Below are 18,370 nucleotides of genomic sequence, written 5' to 3'. Positions count from 1 at the left end.
GTGGTCAGCTAATGGCAATGGAAGATAGATGTTTGTTTCTACTTTTAAGATTAAAGATAACTACGTGATTCATTGAACTACTTTAATACTTGTTTTCTTGGACAGTTGCCTACCTCTGTTGGAGCATCGCTGTTGGCATTCTCTTTTGGTTCCTTCGGTGCGATAAAAGCCGTGGACGAATCATTGGAGCTCTCTTTCTCCTCCTAAACAGACAGGCAGGCAGACACAGATGGAGGGGGGGGGGGGAGGGAGGGAGGGAGGGGGGTAGAGAGAGATTTATGTATTGAGTTCCATGTGTATTTGGCACACTCTTATCAGATGATAAAACTATCTATAATTATCTGTCTGTCTGTCTGTCTTGTCTGAATGGTACTGTAACTGGGACGCTCGCCCCAAAAACACACTCGCCCCCATTTTTCCCGCTTACCGCTCGCCCCCAGCCATTCTTGTATTTGTTTTATAAAGGTTAATGTTAGGAATGCATTTAGGGTTAGACATAGTTTTACTGAGGTTAAGTTTAGGAATAAGGTTAGGTTTAGGCATAGTTTTACTGAGGTTATACGTTTAGGAATACCTGGTGGCGACCATTCCGAGGTCGCCAGATTTGACCCGTGGCGAGTGTGGTTTGGGGCGAGCGTTCTTGTATTCGTCTGACTCTGAACACACCATACCTGTGTGGGACCAGGACTAGGCTGGGCTGGAGGCTCAGTTGTTGTAGTTGTGGCGAGTGGTTCCTCCACCCTGCCATTCTTCACAGCTTCCACGACAGTGCTGCCAGTGTCCAAACTGGGCTTGGGAGTTGTCCGGGGACTTGCCTGGGGGCTGGTCTCATTGTTGTTGTTCTGTTTTAACAGGTGACCCTTCAACAGGCTTGGGGTTCTAGGAAGAAAATACATTAATAAGTCAAAATAACAAGATGAAATATAGCTGCAAGCAGCGATAATACAGGGCCAGGCATGGAAACTAGAGAGAGAGAGAGAGAGAGAGAGAGAGAGAGAGAGAGAGAGAGAGAGAGAGAGAGAGAGAGAGAGATGGATACTGGAGAGAGAGAGAGAGAGACATGGATACTGGAGAGAGAGAGAGAGAGAGAGAGAGATGGAAACTGGAGAGAGAGAGAGAGAGAGAGAGAGAGAGAGAGAGCGCCATGGAAACGGAATAGATTGAAGAGAGACATGGAAACGGAATAGATTGATGAGAGAGAGATGAAAACAGAATGGATTGATTGGACATCTCAACCTATTGCCATTAACAGGAATCGAACTCTCTACCTTCGGACTAATAGGCTGCAACACTACCTATAGTGCTATAGTTTTGTCCAGGCTGATGTTGTCTGTTGAAGATCATAAACTCTTGCCTTCTGTCATGAACCAAGCCAACACTAAGATCACTCGTTCACAAACCATTTACCAATAGAGAAATTGTATGTCTCCTCGCAACCGAAAACAGTGAAAGCAGCCGATCTACAAGCTCAGAAACACGTTGCTATCTGAAAGGTTTTGAGATTGTAGATCGGCTATTTTCAGAATGAAGTATGTCATACGTTGAAAAACGTACTCTCAAATATGCATTTCAGGTTATCTTTACCATTTGCACATGTATTCATTGATACAGTCATGTTGTTTGCAATTCAACTTAAATGAAGTCTGCAAGTGAGGCTTGAACTGACGACCTTGAGATTGTGAGGCACTCATTTAAGGGAGACGCCATTGGACCAACAGATGAGGAACTGTGAAAAAGGAGATCACACAGATGATACAGTTTCACGCAAATAGCTGACAAATCCTGGGTTTAAGTGTTTTTCAAACTGCTCAAAATTGCGGGCAATCTAAGGGCGGAGCTTACTGGTCAAAGCGATAGATGTGTTCCTCATGAGTCAAGGCACAAGTGTAAGCAAGTTTCACGACTTTCGGCCAAACGAGGCATGACTTTTGCCTGTTTAAAGTTTGCATTTCAAAAAATTGCTATAGCGCCCCCCTTTGGCCAATTGGAGTGAGATTGGTTTCAGTGATATTTGGAATGACTCTCTACATTACTGCAACGTTTCAAAGAAATGTGAGTCTTGCATGTATGTGTTAGGGGCAGATGAATAATTTTCATAAAACTGCAATAGTTAAAATCTATGGAATCCTGGATTTTGGAGCAATCTGCACGAAACGGTTTCGTAAAAAGCGACAGCACGGTTCAGCCAGAACTGCGAAAAGTGTCAGAAGAAGAAGAAGAAGAAGAAGAAGAAGAAGAAGAAGAAGAAGAAGAAGTGACAGAATACTGCCAATATCAAAACAGGTACAGAGCTGAGAGCTCTGTCCCTGTAAATATTTAAAAAACAGGAATCATGTGGATTTTGTGATCCACATGGGAACAGCGTGGCTCCAATGTGGATTTCAGGCTTCATGTGGCCACTGGCCAGCCTGTGACAGTCAGTTGTCTATGACATATCTTTGATGTTCAGCTCCAAATTTGGGCAAGGTTTGAGCCATTATAAAATCTGTGGAAGTACTTCTTTGGCCTACAGCAGTGTGCAGAAGAAAGTTGGTCCAGCGAGACTAGCTCAGCTCTTACTGACGGCTGGCCTCCAGCAAAACAACGCTGTAAAAATACTTTTTAAAATTGTGAACAAAAAAAACACAAATAAACCACAATGGTGTGCATAGAATGCAGTTTCCTTTCTATGTAGACAAAACCGTTGTTTCTTACTGTTTAAAATGTAATTTTTTAACTTCAATATTTTGTCAAATCACAGTGAGGCAACCCCCCCCCCCCCCCCCCCCCCCCCCCCCCACAAACAGATGAAAACAATTTGATCCCTATGATACTCTTACTTTATTCCTTTCTTCTCCTTCTTCTCTGGTTTTTGTTTGGAGACGCGACTTCTGGAGGCCAGGGAAATGTGAATGTAGAGGACAGTCATTATAATGACCGGCAGGTAGAATGCTGCGATAGCCGTGCCAAATGTTACCGCTGGATTGGAAAGGAACTGTATGGGGCAGGGCAAGAGTAGCATACAGAGAAAGAATAAAGAGTTAGAAACAAACACACAAACAAACAAACAAACAAACAAACAACAAACAAACAAACAAACAAACAAACAAACAAACAAACAAACAAACAAACAAAGAACAATAGGTCTGTAATAGATAGACATAAGAAAATGTCTTCTTGTACAGGACAGACAGATTGCAGTTTTACCTGTATATAGCACTCTCCTTCTGGTACTGTTCTCTCTCCAACAATGAACTGCCAAAACAAGATGGCCGGTGCCCAGAGGATGAATGACAGAATCCAAGCCCCAGCGATCATCAAGCCCGCCATCTTGGTCGTCCTTCTCGCCGGATAAGTCAGGGGCTTTGTCACACAGAAATATCGATCGAAGCTGATGATCAACAAATTCATCACTGATGCATTTGAGACGACGTAGTCCAAGGCCAACCACAGATCGCAGACAACGGGCCCAAGTGGCCAGTAGCCAACTATGATGTAGACCGTATACAAATTCATGCTGAAGACGCCTATTATCAAGTCAGCGCACGCCAGTGAAAACAGGAAGTAGTTGTTGACAGTTTGTAGGTGGCGGTTTACTTTGATGGACATCAGGACTAGGATGTTCCCTGTGACCGTGACAAAGCTTAGCGATCCTGTGACCAGAGCAATGAAAAACATCTCCACAACCTTGTAAGGGCTTCCGGACAGCCCAGAACTTTGCTGACAGGGCGTTGATTCGTTGCCGATACCATCGCAGGAACTGTTAGAGAACGGGTCGGTTGATTGGTTGATGAAGGAGCCTGAGGAACCAAAAACAAAGTGAGGGTTAGACAGTTTTAATTGGGCTGGAATAATGGAAATTTCAACTCAACCTTCTACATACTGTAGCAACACCTTGTTTATGAAATCGGCATGAGTGAGTGTAAGTGTAAGATTCAGGTTCGAGGAAAGCTGTTAAAGTGGGAAATGTCGAACGGTTGTTTGAGCTCCCCTCACTTTGAATGTGCATAGTGCTAGTGTAGGTTTCAATACCATAGTTTGAGTTTGTATTTCAACTTTAAAGCATTCAACTTGAATGTAATTCTGTTCTCACAGTTACAGCTTCTCATCAACATGAAACATCCTCGGGACACTCCTAAATGCTTGGCTGTCAACATCGTGATACAGTACTTCATAAAATGCTGACTTTTTATAGATAGAATTTTTCATCTGACAGCAATAATTAGCTTCTTAATCTCAGTACCTACAGGCAGAGCTACAGGAAACTACAGCAAACTCCCTGGGAATACCATTAAACCCCTATTGTTCAATTTGGCTGACACTTCATTTCCACAGCAAACGTTAATCTGATATGTCAGCCATGTGATACAGATTTTCCCACAAAGCAGAGTAGTATCAGATGGCCACATTGTCACATTAAGACATCAAGGCAACGTGAAAATGATTCAAGTTATTCAATGCGAGTGTAAGTTGCTGAAACTGAATGCCTGTGTAATATTAAGTTTAAACCATTAAAGACATTTATGTTGAGATTAGTTTTTGTGTTTTAATAAATGCGTTATTCTGTATTTAACAAAGCCCAATATGAAATTGAATGGATCAAAACAGAGTTGTTGTTTTTAATGTACATAAACTAATCAACAAACATAAGATAAACATACATTCTTTTCCACATAAAAATACATATTTCTTCAAGTATTTTGCAAGCGTTTCTGCCTCATTGGATGGCAAAGTGGAGAAAGGGAGGGAACGATAGAGCTAATGAAGCAGATTGGGACCCCTTGCTGTCTCAAGCAGCACTGAGCCCATGTGTGGTAAATGTGTGTTAAATGGCCAAGGCCTGCAGATGGCCCAGAAATATCCACTTCAGTATGCAGAAAGACAGCACAAAATAACAAGATTGTGTGGAGCAACAGGATACCACAGGCCTCCCTAAAACATGAACTTACAGGGTGCAACAACCCATCCCAGCGGGGTGGGGGTTCTTAGAGAGAATCGAGCTCGCTCCTCTATAAATGGAAAATCTGAAGGGTTTGTACAGGGCTAGCTGGTGACATGAATTCTTCTGCAATATTGTACATCAAAGGTATTCAAAACAGTTATTTAAAATAACTGTATTTACAGTTATTTATAATAATAATAACATTATTTATAATCTTTAGGTACTAATTGGGACACTGGAACATTAGTATTTCCCTTATACTGTAGATAGGGTTTTGACAGCTCTTATACAATATTATGCAACTTCTCAGTGGGATTCTAGGGTGTGTGGGTGTCGTAGATACTGCTATCACAATATATCACAATCAAGCAATAAAGTGATTAGATTTTTTAATAATGTGGTTTGTAAATCTTTGGCAACTCCCTTTGAGAAATGAGCGTAAGGGAGCCAGCGACAAGTGCAGAACCCATTCAAAAGGGCTTTGCAAACATAATACCGTTTGAAATCCATCCAAAGGCCCTGTGCATGAAAATTATATAAAGTATTTTCCATGCATTTTTCCTCTCATCTCCATGTTCGCAAAAGAAAAATACTGTAACAAGCAGGCTGAAACATGTAGTGACGTTTATAAGTGTTTCAGGCTGACATTTCAGGCGCCATAAATAATTCTATGCAAAACCTCATCTAACAACAACACTTCAGAGATTTAAGACATTCACAGACAGCAGACACACTAACTTAACCAGCCAAAATGATTTAAAAAAAAAAACATAATTTCACAATCTCTCGCAGATTACTGCATGTTTAACTCCACAGGCCCACCCTAACCCCTATAGGGAGCTGGGGTAGGGGGGTTAGGGGGCGGAGACTCGCCCAGGGTGACGTAGTTCCGGTCGCCATTTTGTTTGACGTGGCTGTGACGCACTGTGACGACAGTTATAAACTAGAAAAAGTACTCCTCGGAGCACAGGTCTCCGCCAGGTCATGTAGTTTATTGTGAAAAGGGTGGCATTTCTTCTTAGGCCTTTCAATCGGACACTGCATTCATGATTTGAGGCATTTTGTTCCAAAAATGTGTTTTGCTAAATTAGACCTAATGGTGGCCCTATAACAGGCCAATGTGAATGTGAAAAGGGGGGCATTTCTTCCTCGGCCTAGTGGGAATCTGCATGCAAAATTTCACGGAAATTGCACACTGCGTTCATGTTTTGAGGCATTTTGTTCAAAACTGACCAATCCTGCAAACTTTGGAAGCCACTGTAAGCAAAATAGGATAGAATATGAAATATTCGGACAGATCCATCAGAATCACATGACTATGGAGATACAGTGTACCAATTTGCGTGTTTTTTGGACAGAATCTGAAGGAATAATCTCCAAAAATGTATTTTACATAATTCGGCCTCCTAGTGGCGCTGTAAAAAGCAGATGTGAAAAATGCAGTGCAGATGTTTTTCCTTGGCCTCTAGGGAGTGTGCATGCAAAGTTTCACGCAGATCGGTGCAGTTATAGTTAAAAATGCAAATCGGCCAGTTATAGCGCCACCATGAGGCTGATTTGAACATTTTCAAGTGGCATTTCTTCCTCGGCCTAGTGGGAATGTGCGTGTGCAATTTTACGGAAATGGCAAGCTGCGTTCATGATTTGAGGCAGTTTGTTCAAAACGGACCAATCCTGCAAACTTTGGAAGCCAACCTTAGCCAATGAGGAGGCAATATGGGAAATCGCACAGATCCGGGTTGATCACATGACTATAGAGATACTGTGTACTGATTTGCATGACGTTTGGTTAAAAGCTGTAGGTGTAATGGGAAAAAATGGGTTTTGCACAAATCGGCCTCCTGGTGGCGCTATGACAGGCCCATGTGAAAATGTGGGGCAGAGGTTCTGAATTGGCATCCAGGGAGTGGGTGTACACAGTTTCGCAGTGACAGGGCCAACGGTGCCGGAGATTAGCTGGTAACACACGGACAGGACACACGGACACACGGACGGACGGACGGACAGCGGGAAAAACATACTCTCTCGCCACGCCTTTCGGCCTGGCAGAGACAATAAGGAAGCAGTGCACAATCACATTGACAGTTCTACACTCACAACGTGAACTGAACACTACAACAGATTTATTGGTAAAGGACAGAAGATGGATCCGGGCAATGCGTGGCAGAGAAATACCATACAGAGAAAAGCTGAACGTGGACGCAAAGGCACGCTATCTGGAAGAAATGACTCAACTGAGCTGACTGAGGATTAGGATCTGCTACCGTCGCTGACAGAAGTTAGCATTTATCAGTAACTTGTTTGTGGAATAAGCTTTTGCACCATTGATGACTAACATCCGTAGATCTATGGAATGCCATAATCGGTTTACGGTGGGCTGGGTCGGTGATCTCCAAATGTACATGTGTGTTTTTTATATTTTATTACTATCACTAAGTGTGCATTCCAACCAAAACACAATGGTCCAGCCAAACATACTGTACTGTTGTTTGGTTGTTGTTTTTGTAGTAGTGATTAGCCATGTGATGGCTATTTTGAGTCTGTGTGTTGGGGGAATTGCTATTGCATCCAACAACGCAGCACATTTGTACCATTGCTATATCAGAGCGACAGACAAGTTAGAGATAGAAGAGAGATAGAAGATAATGTACACAGTCTACACACCACTGTCACGACTTGCTGCTTGCTCGAAAAGAAGCTTAGAACTACAGATTGACATTACAACGCCTCAAACTAGTCATCAAGGAAAATGGCGTGGAAAGTGGGCAGAGTTAACCCCCGAATTGTAAATCTGACGGCATGATCTCGGGCCCTATACATCATTGACTGGGGTCCCGTAGTTTTTCCTTCTACACCAGGGGTCTTCAACAGGGGGTCCGTGACCCCTAGGGGATCCTGAGTTACTACAGTGGGGCCACCAAATATTTGTGTGATAGGATATTTTTTTACTATATTATAATCTATGAAAAAGTTTAATATGCAACACAATTTAATACAATATTATGTAGTGGGGGACCCTGCTTAATGTCTCTCTCAGCTAAGGAGTCCTTGGCCTGAAAAAATTTGAAGACCCCTGTTCTAGACCAAATGTTTTTGTCAAAAACATATCGGGAGGTTGTAAATAGGCAAATGTATGCCTATTTCTGATGAATGTATTGCCTGTTATGAGTATGACATGCCCAGAATAGGGATGCCGAGATTCATGTGGTTAATTGACACCTCTGCACTTCTATCATTCTACCATTTCTAGACCAAACCTCAATCCTGGCCCACATGCCACTGTATGCCTAGTAATGAACTGAAGGAATCTGAACAAGTCTTATATGGTCTATCAATAATTAAGACAGATAGTGAATTGTGCAGTAGCATTGAATATCATTGAAGTTCTGTGCTGGAATACTGATTGTGGCAATAAATAATATTCAAGCGAGCAGAGCTCAGGAGAAGCATAACATTTTCATTTCTTTGCTACAATATTTTTTTTTCTAATAGAAAAATCCATCCATACACATGAACGCGCGCACACACATGAAGCCATACTGTGATAGACATTATGGTCTGTATAGTCTAATGCTTTATTCATGAGTGGAAGAGCTTTGGCTCAATTAAGCATTTATTCTTCATCTACAGTGTATTTGCAATACGATACCAACCGACTATTCAGAAGACCTTCTTCCCATGTGAATACATTCCTTATCATATGAATGCCAACCCAAAGATTACCATACAGTACTGCATTAAGCGATTGTGTCCATTCTCTGGCACACAGCTTACGCCTAGACCCTGTATTGGTTTTAAATAGTTTGTGAACCAAATTTAAACATCAGTGCTTTCTCCTGCTGTCTTAATGCTGCCAGTTGAGGTGGTTCAGGGTGGGTATCTAGTAAGGATGCTTCCCATGGACACCTCCCCAGGGAGGTTTTCCAGGCACGTTAAGGCAGGAGGACATGGGGCAGACCAAGGACACAATGGGGGGGATTATATCTCCACACTGGCCTGGGAACGCCACAGGAATGGGATCCCCTAGTCAGAGCTGGTTAATGTGGCCAGTGAATGGGAAGTCTGGGATTCTCTGCTGGAACTGGCACCTCCGCGACCAGATGGATGGGTGCGTATGTTGACGCAATCAGCTGTATACTGTTTTTGAGTTGCAAAAATGGCACAAGAGGAAGCAATCCTTTTGTTATAGCGACACAACACAATGTGGAATTGCTATGGCCTTCTGAATATCCAACATTTGCCTCTTTATTATTTATTAATCCAGCATGCAAACAAAGTCGTAATGATGCAGCAGCGTATCAACAGGTGCCACCATGATATCTAAATGCATGGCTGCAATTCAACAGCCAGTCTATACAGTGTATGCCTTTATAGCATAAGACTGCATATTGCATTATACTGTACTGTATGGAGGTATCTCTGCCAAGAGTCACATGTATATTAAATTGACTATGTCCATCCATTAATATTACATCAAATGCATGCACGCACTCAAACGTGCAAACACACACACATGCATACAACATTAAACACAGACACTGCTTGCCAGCTGCTCAGCCATTCCCATGCACAGTAGATTAGAGAGAGAGAGAGAGAGAGAGAGAGAGAGAGAGAGAGAGAGAGAGAGAGAGAGAGAGAGAGAGGCAGAGAGAAGAAGAGCGAGAAAATAAAACAGAAGACGGCGATGAAGAGAAAGAAAAAAGGGGAGGTATCATTAAACATTAAGCATGTTTCTGCGATGCTTGAATCATGCATGTGTATCCTGTATCTGTCAGACCCGATAGGGCTTGTCACGCAAAGCTCCCTTTTGACAGGGCAGTGTTAGATTGCATTTAGCTTTAAATAAAGAATACAGAAGACAGCCCTGATAGTAATTACCAGGGTCCATCCCATGAGGGAGCAGCCCTCTCCCATTAGGCTGTGTTTTTTCTTCTTTAATTTATTGAGACTGGTGAGTTTCCCTACTCATGATGAGAGGGGAGAGAGTGTCAGGAGAGACGTCTCTGCTGGGATTCAATCCTAAGCCTGCAGTGATACAGTACGTATGCTGCAGTTCCAGAGACGGGGGTGGCGCTTAACTTCGATACCATGGTACATACTGTACTACAAAATAATGATGATCCCCCATCCCAAAAAATGGGGGTTGAATCTTTTGATCCTTTTTGTTTCTTAGCAAACACCCGTGTAATAGAAAGCCAGCCTTTCAAGGGACAACAAAGCATGGTTTGATCCTTTTCATTGAACCACATCAGCAGATCTTTGCCCCAAACCGGTCAAACTGTACATCAAAAGAGACAGAGGGGAAAATATGAAAAATATGAATATGATTCCACCTGATTGCTTTCAAGATCACGGTGCTTGGGAGATGTATATCCTTCCACTTCAATCACTTTGAAACCGTATAAGACATTCGTACAGGATTTCTGACATGTTTGCTTTCAACACTCAGCCTCTCTTCCTGCTCTCTTTCCTCGTGCCCTTCCCTCCTTTCCTTCCTCGCGCTTCCTCAACTTCTTTTCTTCCTTGCCTACCCGCCTTCTTTGTGTCCATTTTCCTTCTTTCTCTCTTTTTTCCAAACCTCCCTGACCGCCTTCCATCAACTCCATTCTTTATGTCAGTGGCACGCACTGGTGACACACTGGTGACACACTCCCGTCTGCGATTTAAAGTCAGAACAGCCATCTGGTGCTGCACTGCTGACAGTTTGTCTGATGGCTCTCAAAGGAACGTTGAAGATTTCTGTCCATCCGTCAACCCTTCTTTTATTATTTATCTCCCTTTCTTTCTTCTTTACATTCTACAAGACTGGGGGCGCCACTCAAGCTTGGGTCTCAACAGGCCATTCGATCGGCTTCAACCCATGTGTCTCCAGGACTGGCGTTTCATCCATTCTCTTCGACTAGTCACTCGGGGGCGTGCCCTTGCAATAATCATATTTGAACTGAGGACCCCTGACCCTGACAAGCACACTAGGAGTTGAGGCATTAGATTTTGTTTGACTCGGTACAGATAAATATTGTGAAATTAGCCGATCTACAAGCTCACAACGCCTGGTGTTGCAAGGCGTTGTGAGCTTAAAGTTCAGCTATTTAAGGTAACATGTGACCATTTGGCCAATGTTTGACCATTGTTTATAGTATAGTTTGTTGGTTACTTTTAATGTAGAAATGATCGTATTTGTTTATTTATTTCCTTAGAGGTATTAAAAAGGTCTTCAAAATCCTTCAATCACTTTAGAAATACCCTGTATACACTAATACTGTATGTTGACAAACTGTAGTGTTTACTGTTGAGTGAGAAACAAATGTTTCTCCACTGTTCAACGGAGTCTGATCCGACCGGAGCGAGAAAGCAGGGAGCCATTGTCAACAGCTGGATCCCACATGTGTCACGTCAAACCCACGGACGCGAGGAAACAGGAGACAAGAGACAGAGAGTGAGAAGCGGGAAAAGAAAGGAAGGGAATGAGCGAGGGAGAGAATTGAGGGGAAGGAGAGATTTAAAAAAAAAAAAGGTGGAATGGTGTGTATAGTCTGGATGACAAGAGAGATGAAGAGATTGAGTGAATTCAAGAAGGATTTGGACTACATTAATCCGTTCTGCTGTATTTGCCACACTTCTGTCCTCTTATCATACTGTGTCGTGTGCACACATTACACATTTTGTAAATATCTTTTTTGTGAGCCTTTATAAATCCCTATCCCATATTTTTGTATAGGGGATAGGTGCATAGGTGTATGTTATATACACCAGGGAAATTCTGCATGTACGTTTTAGTCAGAATTTTCACACATACAGTACAGTATGTCCTGTATAACATTTTTCCTCTTTATCATTTACAGTAGGGCATGCAGACATTTGCCCATTCTGTGTAAAATAGAATGGTCTCCGTATTCTAAATTCACTCTACACATAATATGTGTAGAGTGAATTTAGAATACGGAGAATACTGTTGCACAGATTCTGTGCAGAAGATTAGATGCACGATAAATCTTGCAACTAATGCACACAAAGTAGTTTTTTCTGTAATATCGGTTTGACCATTTTTGCATGGGTTTATAGCATTCTCATCGTTCCATCCCATACATCTACTGCAGTGGTCCAGGGACCCCCAGGGGTCATTGAGGGCAGTTCCAGTGGGTCCCCAGCAACAAATGATTGATAGTTATGGGAACCAAGTGGACCCGCAGGTCTATAACTCTGACAGTGTACAAATGTGTACACTCTCAGAGTTATGGGGGTCCGTGGCCCCATGTGTACCAAACAGGGGGTGCTTGAAATTAAAAGGTTTGAGAGCCACTGATCTACTGAAATAGTCCCCCAGGGATTAACAAAGTTATGCCGTAGTTTATATTAGAGTACCTTACGCTATCTTATTTCAGCTGGACCGTCACATCGCCATAGCCTCTGGCTGAAATTAATTTGAATTTAAAACCTGTCTTATTTTACAAATCAGGAAGACCAGAAAGAAAATTTACAATTTAGGCATTTAGCAGACGCTCTTAAAGGACAACTTTGTTTTTTTACAACCAATGTTTATGTTTTAGATTGTAATTAAAGTAAATAAAAGATGAGTGTTAAAAATTTTAAATTTACTGCTTTCTATAGTTTTAGCAATTTTCACAATCTTTTTTACAGTGTTTTCACAGTGGGCGGGGGCATTCTGTCCGGTGGCTAAATATGTATTTTTTTAACACAATAACCCGGCGTTTTCTTTATTATTATTTACAGTAGCTCTTCTAGCCCCCAATAACTCACATCTGGCCATCTCAGACAGCCGGACCTTTTTTATTGTGTAAAAAAGGCATATTTAGCCACCGGACAGAATGCCCCCGCCCACTGTAAAAAATATCGCAAAAAATGCTAAAACTATAGAAAGCAGTAAATGAAAAAAAAATTACACTCATCATTTATTTACTTTAATTACAAGCTAAAATATAAACCCTGGTTGTAAAAAACCAAAGTTGTCCTTTAACCAGAATAATAATCTGTACATTGAAACTATAGGATACCAACATAGCATCTGTCTAAATAACGTATAAAATATTTGTGGTCAAGAAAAGCAAGCCTAAAATAAAAAGAGTAAAGGAAGGAGAGAACAAAGGATAGAAGGAAACAGAAGGAAGGATAAAGGAGGAAAAGGGAAAGAACAACGAGCAATGGCAGCATGTATACTTAATCTATCTCATCCAAGTGGCCCCATTATAAAGGCTTCACATAACAGTAATCAAACCCCACCTCGCTGATCACACAGCGTCAGGACTAATCCCTACTGACCTGCAGGTGAATCGTTTAATAATGCCTGGAGCAGCCGATCCTAATCTCTGTAAGACGCACATGTAGGGACATAAGTGAATACTGATGGATAACAGGAAGCCTGAGGATGCACGCACGCACGCATGCACACACACACGCACGCACACACTCACGCACACATGTGGTGCATTGGTGAATACTGATTGTAACAGGAGGCCTCAGGACACACACACGAATGCGCGCACTCACGCACACGCGCGAGCGAGCACACATACGCACGGTAGGTACTATAGACATGCACAATAACAAATGTGCAAGAACATGACACATGCAGAGACACACACACACACACACACACACACACACACACACACACACACACACACACACACACACACACACACACACACACACACACACACACACACACACACACACACACACACACAATTATAAAGACATGCAGGGGACATAAACCCACAGCAAGGGGTAATTGACAGACAGGATGTGACTGCAGGCAGTAATGAGGCATAATCATCAGGTTTGGGATAGCAAATAACCACACACACACAAACACACCCCACCCACCCACCCACCCACCCACCCACCCACCCACACACCCACACACACACACACACACACACACACACACACACACACACACACACACACACACACACACTTCTGGTTAGCGTCCTCTGATTATAGGTCTAAGACACGCACGCACGCGCGCACACACACACACACACACACACACACACACACACACACACACACACACACACACACACACACACACACACACACACACACACACACACACACACACACACACACACACACACACACACACACGCGCGCGCACGCGCGCGCGCAGTACACGCACTAAGCCGGCATGCATCATGCAGACTCATTTGCATGTACATATTTAACACATTTCAATGTGCTTACACAGTCACAATGGAACATCTGTGTCACAATAATCTGATAACGTCATTAATTGATACTAGATTATTAATTAATCTGATTGATTTATTGATTTAATACTTTGTTAACAGTTTTCAAAAAATACGGAGGCACAGTTATACAATAATGCTAAAAGATGTAACGCAAAAAGCCCTGAGGGCTTGTTTCCATTATGGTCCTGTGTATTAAATTCATCAAGACATATAAAGACATGTCTAAATACATACTATACAAGAGATCATCAATACTAGGAGCAATAAAAGTATATTTTCAGAAAAACTGTGGGGGGTCACTTGTCACCCCCCACTGACAGGGTGCAAAATTAGCGACCTGTCCGTCTGTCCGCGTGTGTGTGTCTGTGTGTGTGTGTCCTGTCCGTCTGTCTGTGGACAGATAATCTCCGACACTGTAGGCCCGATCAACGTGAAACTGTGCACACAGCACACACACTCCCTGGATGCCAGAGCAGAACCTCTGAGCCCCATCGGCCTGTTATAGCGCCACCAGGAGGCCGATTTTGTCCAATTATCACGCAAATCAGTGTACACATTATCTCTATTGTTATGTGATCAAGACGAATCTGTCCAGTTTTTCATATTCTATCCTGATTGGCGAAATCCGAACATTAATGGCCCAAAATAACCTACCTGATCTGGCGGAGACCTGTGCTCCGAGCAGCACTTTTTCTGGTTAATTAGTGCTCTGTAACTGAACGATGCATTACAATAGATGTCCAGGATACAAAAATGACTGATTAAAATAGTGCAAAGTATTGTAAGGATAACAGTAGAAAGCATAGCTTCATTCCAAGATAGCATTTACTGAAAATAACATTCTGGGAAAACTGAAAGCAAAGTAATTCTAAAGTAATTAGCTAGAACTGGGAGGGCAAGACTAACATTTAACCAACACTGAAATGGGTCAATTTCAAAGTTTGAAGCTGACAGAACTTCATGAGTCAGTGCAAGAAACTCCATCTCCCATGGGCCTAAATTATAGCGACACACACACACACACACACACACACACACACACACACACACACACACACACACACACACACACACACACACACACACACACACACACACACACACACACACACACACACACACAGCTTAGATCTTCTATGAAATATAGAACAAAAATGAGATGAGAGGATTATTACCAGAGGTTTCATCATCGCACATTCGTACACACACAAACACAACGCACACACACACACACACACACACACACACACACACACACACACACACACACACACACACACACACACACACACACACACACACACACACACACACACGCACAAACAAAAACACTACATACAGAGCCACACATTCACATGCAGCCACACATGCACAAAGTCACAACAGCAACACAAAATGCATGAGTATACCATTTGAAAATGAATCTTGAAAGTGCACACGCACACGCACACGCACGCACGCACGCACACGCACACGCACACGCACACGCACACACACACACACACACACACACATACACACACACACACACACAGCATTTGTCAGCAGTAAACCTGAAGCTAGTACGCCATTGAAATATTGATCAGCAGCCTATTACGGTAAATTGTACAACTTCTGCTCTTTCCTGAAGGAGAAACGGCATATTTAGAGCACCGCTGTTGGACTTGTTGAGCATTACATTACAGTTGTTTTCTGCGTTACGGTTGCACAGTGATCAAACATAGATTCCGTCAGGTGGCTGTTTCTCCTCAGCATTTTGAGGACAGATCTTGTACTGCACTTTAATCAATTTACATCTGATGCTATAAGGAACATGCCCACTGCTGCCAATTAGACTGACAACTGCAACAACATGAATGGAGGAGATGATAGCACAAGAGAAGAGAGAAGTGAAGAGAAGAGAAAAATGAAGAATAGTGGCGAGGAGAGGGTAGGTGATAAAGGAGGAGAAGAGGAGAGAGGAAACTCTCAGTAACATCCACTGCACTTACTATGTATGTCGTCTACCACTTTCTGTCTCATTTAACGTTCTCTCTCTCTCTCTCTCCCTTTGCTCTTACCCAGGTAAGACTACACCTGCCACCTCCCCGGGGACGACAGAGGAGGAGGAGAGAAGAGGCGGTAGAGAGCAGGGGTGACGGAGAGGTGGAACATGGGAAAAGTTCTTCTTTTTTTTTAAACAAATCCCTGTGAATCACCCGTGAATCACCCGTGAATCACTGACCCGTGTGGGAGGAACCATAACACAAGATAAACAACAAGAGAAAACCTGTGACCTCTATTTTCCATTTCCTCTCCTCGCTGCAAAACTAGATTTTGGCTTCTGTGTTCAGGCTTTGCAGGTTTTTAAGACACCTGAGGGAGGCATTTGAGTCATTTCAGCTGCCAATATGCAGACTGAAATCGTGATGGATGCCAAGTCACAACATTCTAAGTCTTAGAATGTTGTGACTTGGCATCCATCACGATGTTGACTAGAAGTGTCATCACATCGTCTTAGAATCTAAGACGATGTGATGACACTTCTAGTCAACATACATCATTGTGGTTTCAATAAATGTTATGTTTCATGGCTTGGCTGAACACATCTGAACTTACTTGTAATGTTTTTAGGCAGAGTGCATAGTGGAGAGAGAGAGATAGAGAGAGAGAGAGAGAGAGAGAGAGAGAGAGAGAGAGAGAGAGAGAGAGAGAGAGAGAGAGAGAGAGCGAGCGGATGATTGATTGAAAACTTTATTGACAAGGTATCAAGGTATAGGCAGTACAACAAGTTAAAAACATGCCAAATGGACACAAAAGGCCAGAGGATTGTTTCCATTGTGGTCCATTAAACATGCAAGACTTAAACAACTGGACAAAACAACAGCACAACAAAAATAAGAGAGAGAGAGAGAGAGAGAAAGAGAGAGAGAGATGCACCACATGATATCACACGTGATGCATGCTTATGCACACTGTGTAAGCCACCAGAAGAGAAAAGGTCGGGGAAGTTTCATCTATGTTGCAGGCAAGGCAACAAAGTTGGCTTGTAACATCTTAAAAATAATCTGGATAAATGAAGACCTGAATTATTTGCTGAGCGTGCAATTTCTCGCAGCACCGACTCTCACTCAGCGTATACCTCATCCCTGGCTTGCTTCCACAGGCAAAAAACGAGTCCTGACGGAGGGGGGGGGGGGGGGGGAGGGGAGGGAGAGAGAGAATGAAAGAGAGAGCTAGGTGGAGAAAGTGAGAGGAGACAGGAGTAGGCGAGGAGCGGAGTAAAGTGCGTAGAGAGGTGGGAAGAAAGAGGGGAGAGGATGAACTCCAATCCCTGTGATTTCGGCTTCCTCATCACCTTTTTTTAAACTTTCCTCCTCCTCTCATTTGCTCTCTGGCAGACTGCCACAGGCCACTCCTCCTCCTCCCCAGAGAGAGAGAGAGAGAGAGAGAGAGAGAGAGAGAGAGAGAGAGAGAGAGAGAGAGAGAGAGAGAGAGAGAGAGAGGCACGCGCGCACGCACACACACACACACACACACACACACACACACACACACACACACACACACACACACACACACACACACACACACACACACACACACACACACACACACACACACACACACACACACACACAGAGGTAGAGGAACATGCTGTATCTCCTCAAATGTGTGAAAAAATACATACAAGATATTTAAGTCTCCCAAAAAGGCAGAGAGATGAAAATCCAATTTCTTCCCTGTGGGTGTTGATGCTGGTGGTGGTGGTGGTGGTGGGGTGTGTGTGTGTGTGTGTGTGTGTGTGTGTGTGTGTGTGTGTGTGTGTGTGTGTGTGTGTGTGTGTGTGTGTGTGTGTGTGTGTGTGTGTGTGTGTGTGTGCGTGCGTGCGTGCGTGCGTGCGTGCGTGTGAGAGAGAGAGAGAGAGTGAGATGTGCTGAGTACATATTTGTTTGATCTCTAATCATCACTGCAGTCTGCTCTCCGGTGGTGGCGCAGTAGAAGTTATTAAAGACGATACTGAAGTTTCAGTAAATCAGTGATGATGTCAGACCCCCCACTGCTCCTCTAGTCTGGCTGTCTCTCTCTCCCTGGCTGTCTCTCACCCCCAACATTGTCTGTCTGTCTGTCTGTCTGTCTGTCTGTCTGTCTGTCTGTCTGTCTGTCTGTCTGTCCACCTGACTCTCTCTCTCTCTCTCTCCTGACACTTTCTCTTCAGTCTCTCTCTCTCCCAGACTCTCCATCTCCCTGACGC

The 18,370-nt window shown here is 43.1% G+C and overlaps 2 protein-coding genes across 2 annotated transcripts in view; both read right to left on the bottom strand.

Annotated features, from left to right (window-relative positions):
- Positions 1–18,370, bottom strand: part of LOC311040720 (ankyrin repeat domain-containing protein 10-like) — a 454,992-nt gene that overhangs the window by 220,524 nt on the left and 216,098 nt on the right. The window lies entirely within an intron of this gene.
- The window catches only part of LOC311040627 (muscarinic acetylcholine receptor M4-like), a gene marked incomplete at its 3' end in the record, with an annotated part of 53,821 nt that overhangs the window by 5,195 nt on the left and 30,256 nt on the right, over positions 1–18,370 (bottom strand). The window contains exons 2-5 of the mRNA XM_084050956.1: positions 3,187–3,779; positions 2,820–2,974; positions 672–879; positions 114–203 (exon numbers count right to left, since the gene is read on the bottom strand). Coding sequence (XP_083907082.1) covers positions 114–203; positions 672–879; positions 2,820–2,974; positions 3,187–3,779 — 1,046 coding nt within the window. The remainder of the gene's footprint in view (positions 1–113; positions 204–671; positions 880–2,819; positions 2,975–3,186; positions 3,780–18,370) is intronic.

This window comes from Gymnoscopelus microlampas (assembly GCF_963454915.1).
Source record: "Gymnoscopelus microlampas genome assembly, chromosome: 24".
NCBI classification, from domain to species: domain Eukaryota; kingdom Metazoa; phylum Chordata; class Actinopteri; order Myctophiformes; family Myctophidae; genus Gymnoscopelus; species Gymnoscopelus microlampas.
Note: the sequence above shows the minus strand (reverse complement) of the source record. Positions and strands in the feature narration are given on the sequence as shown.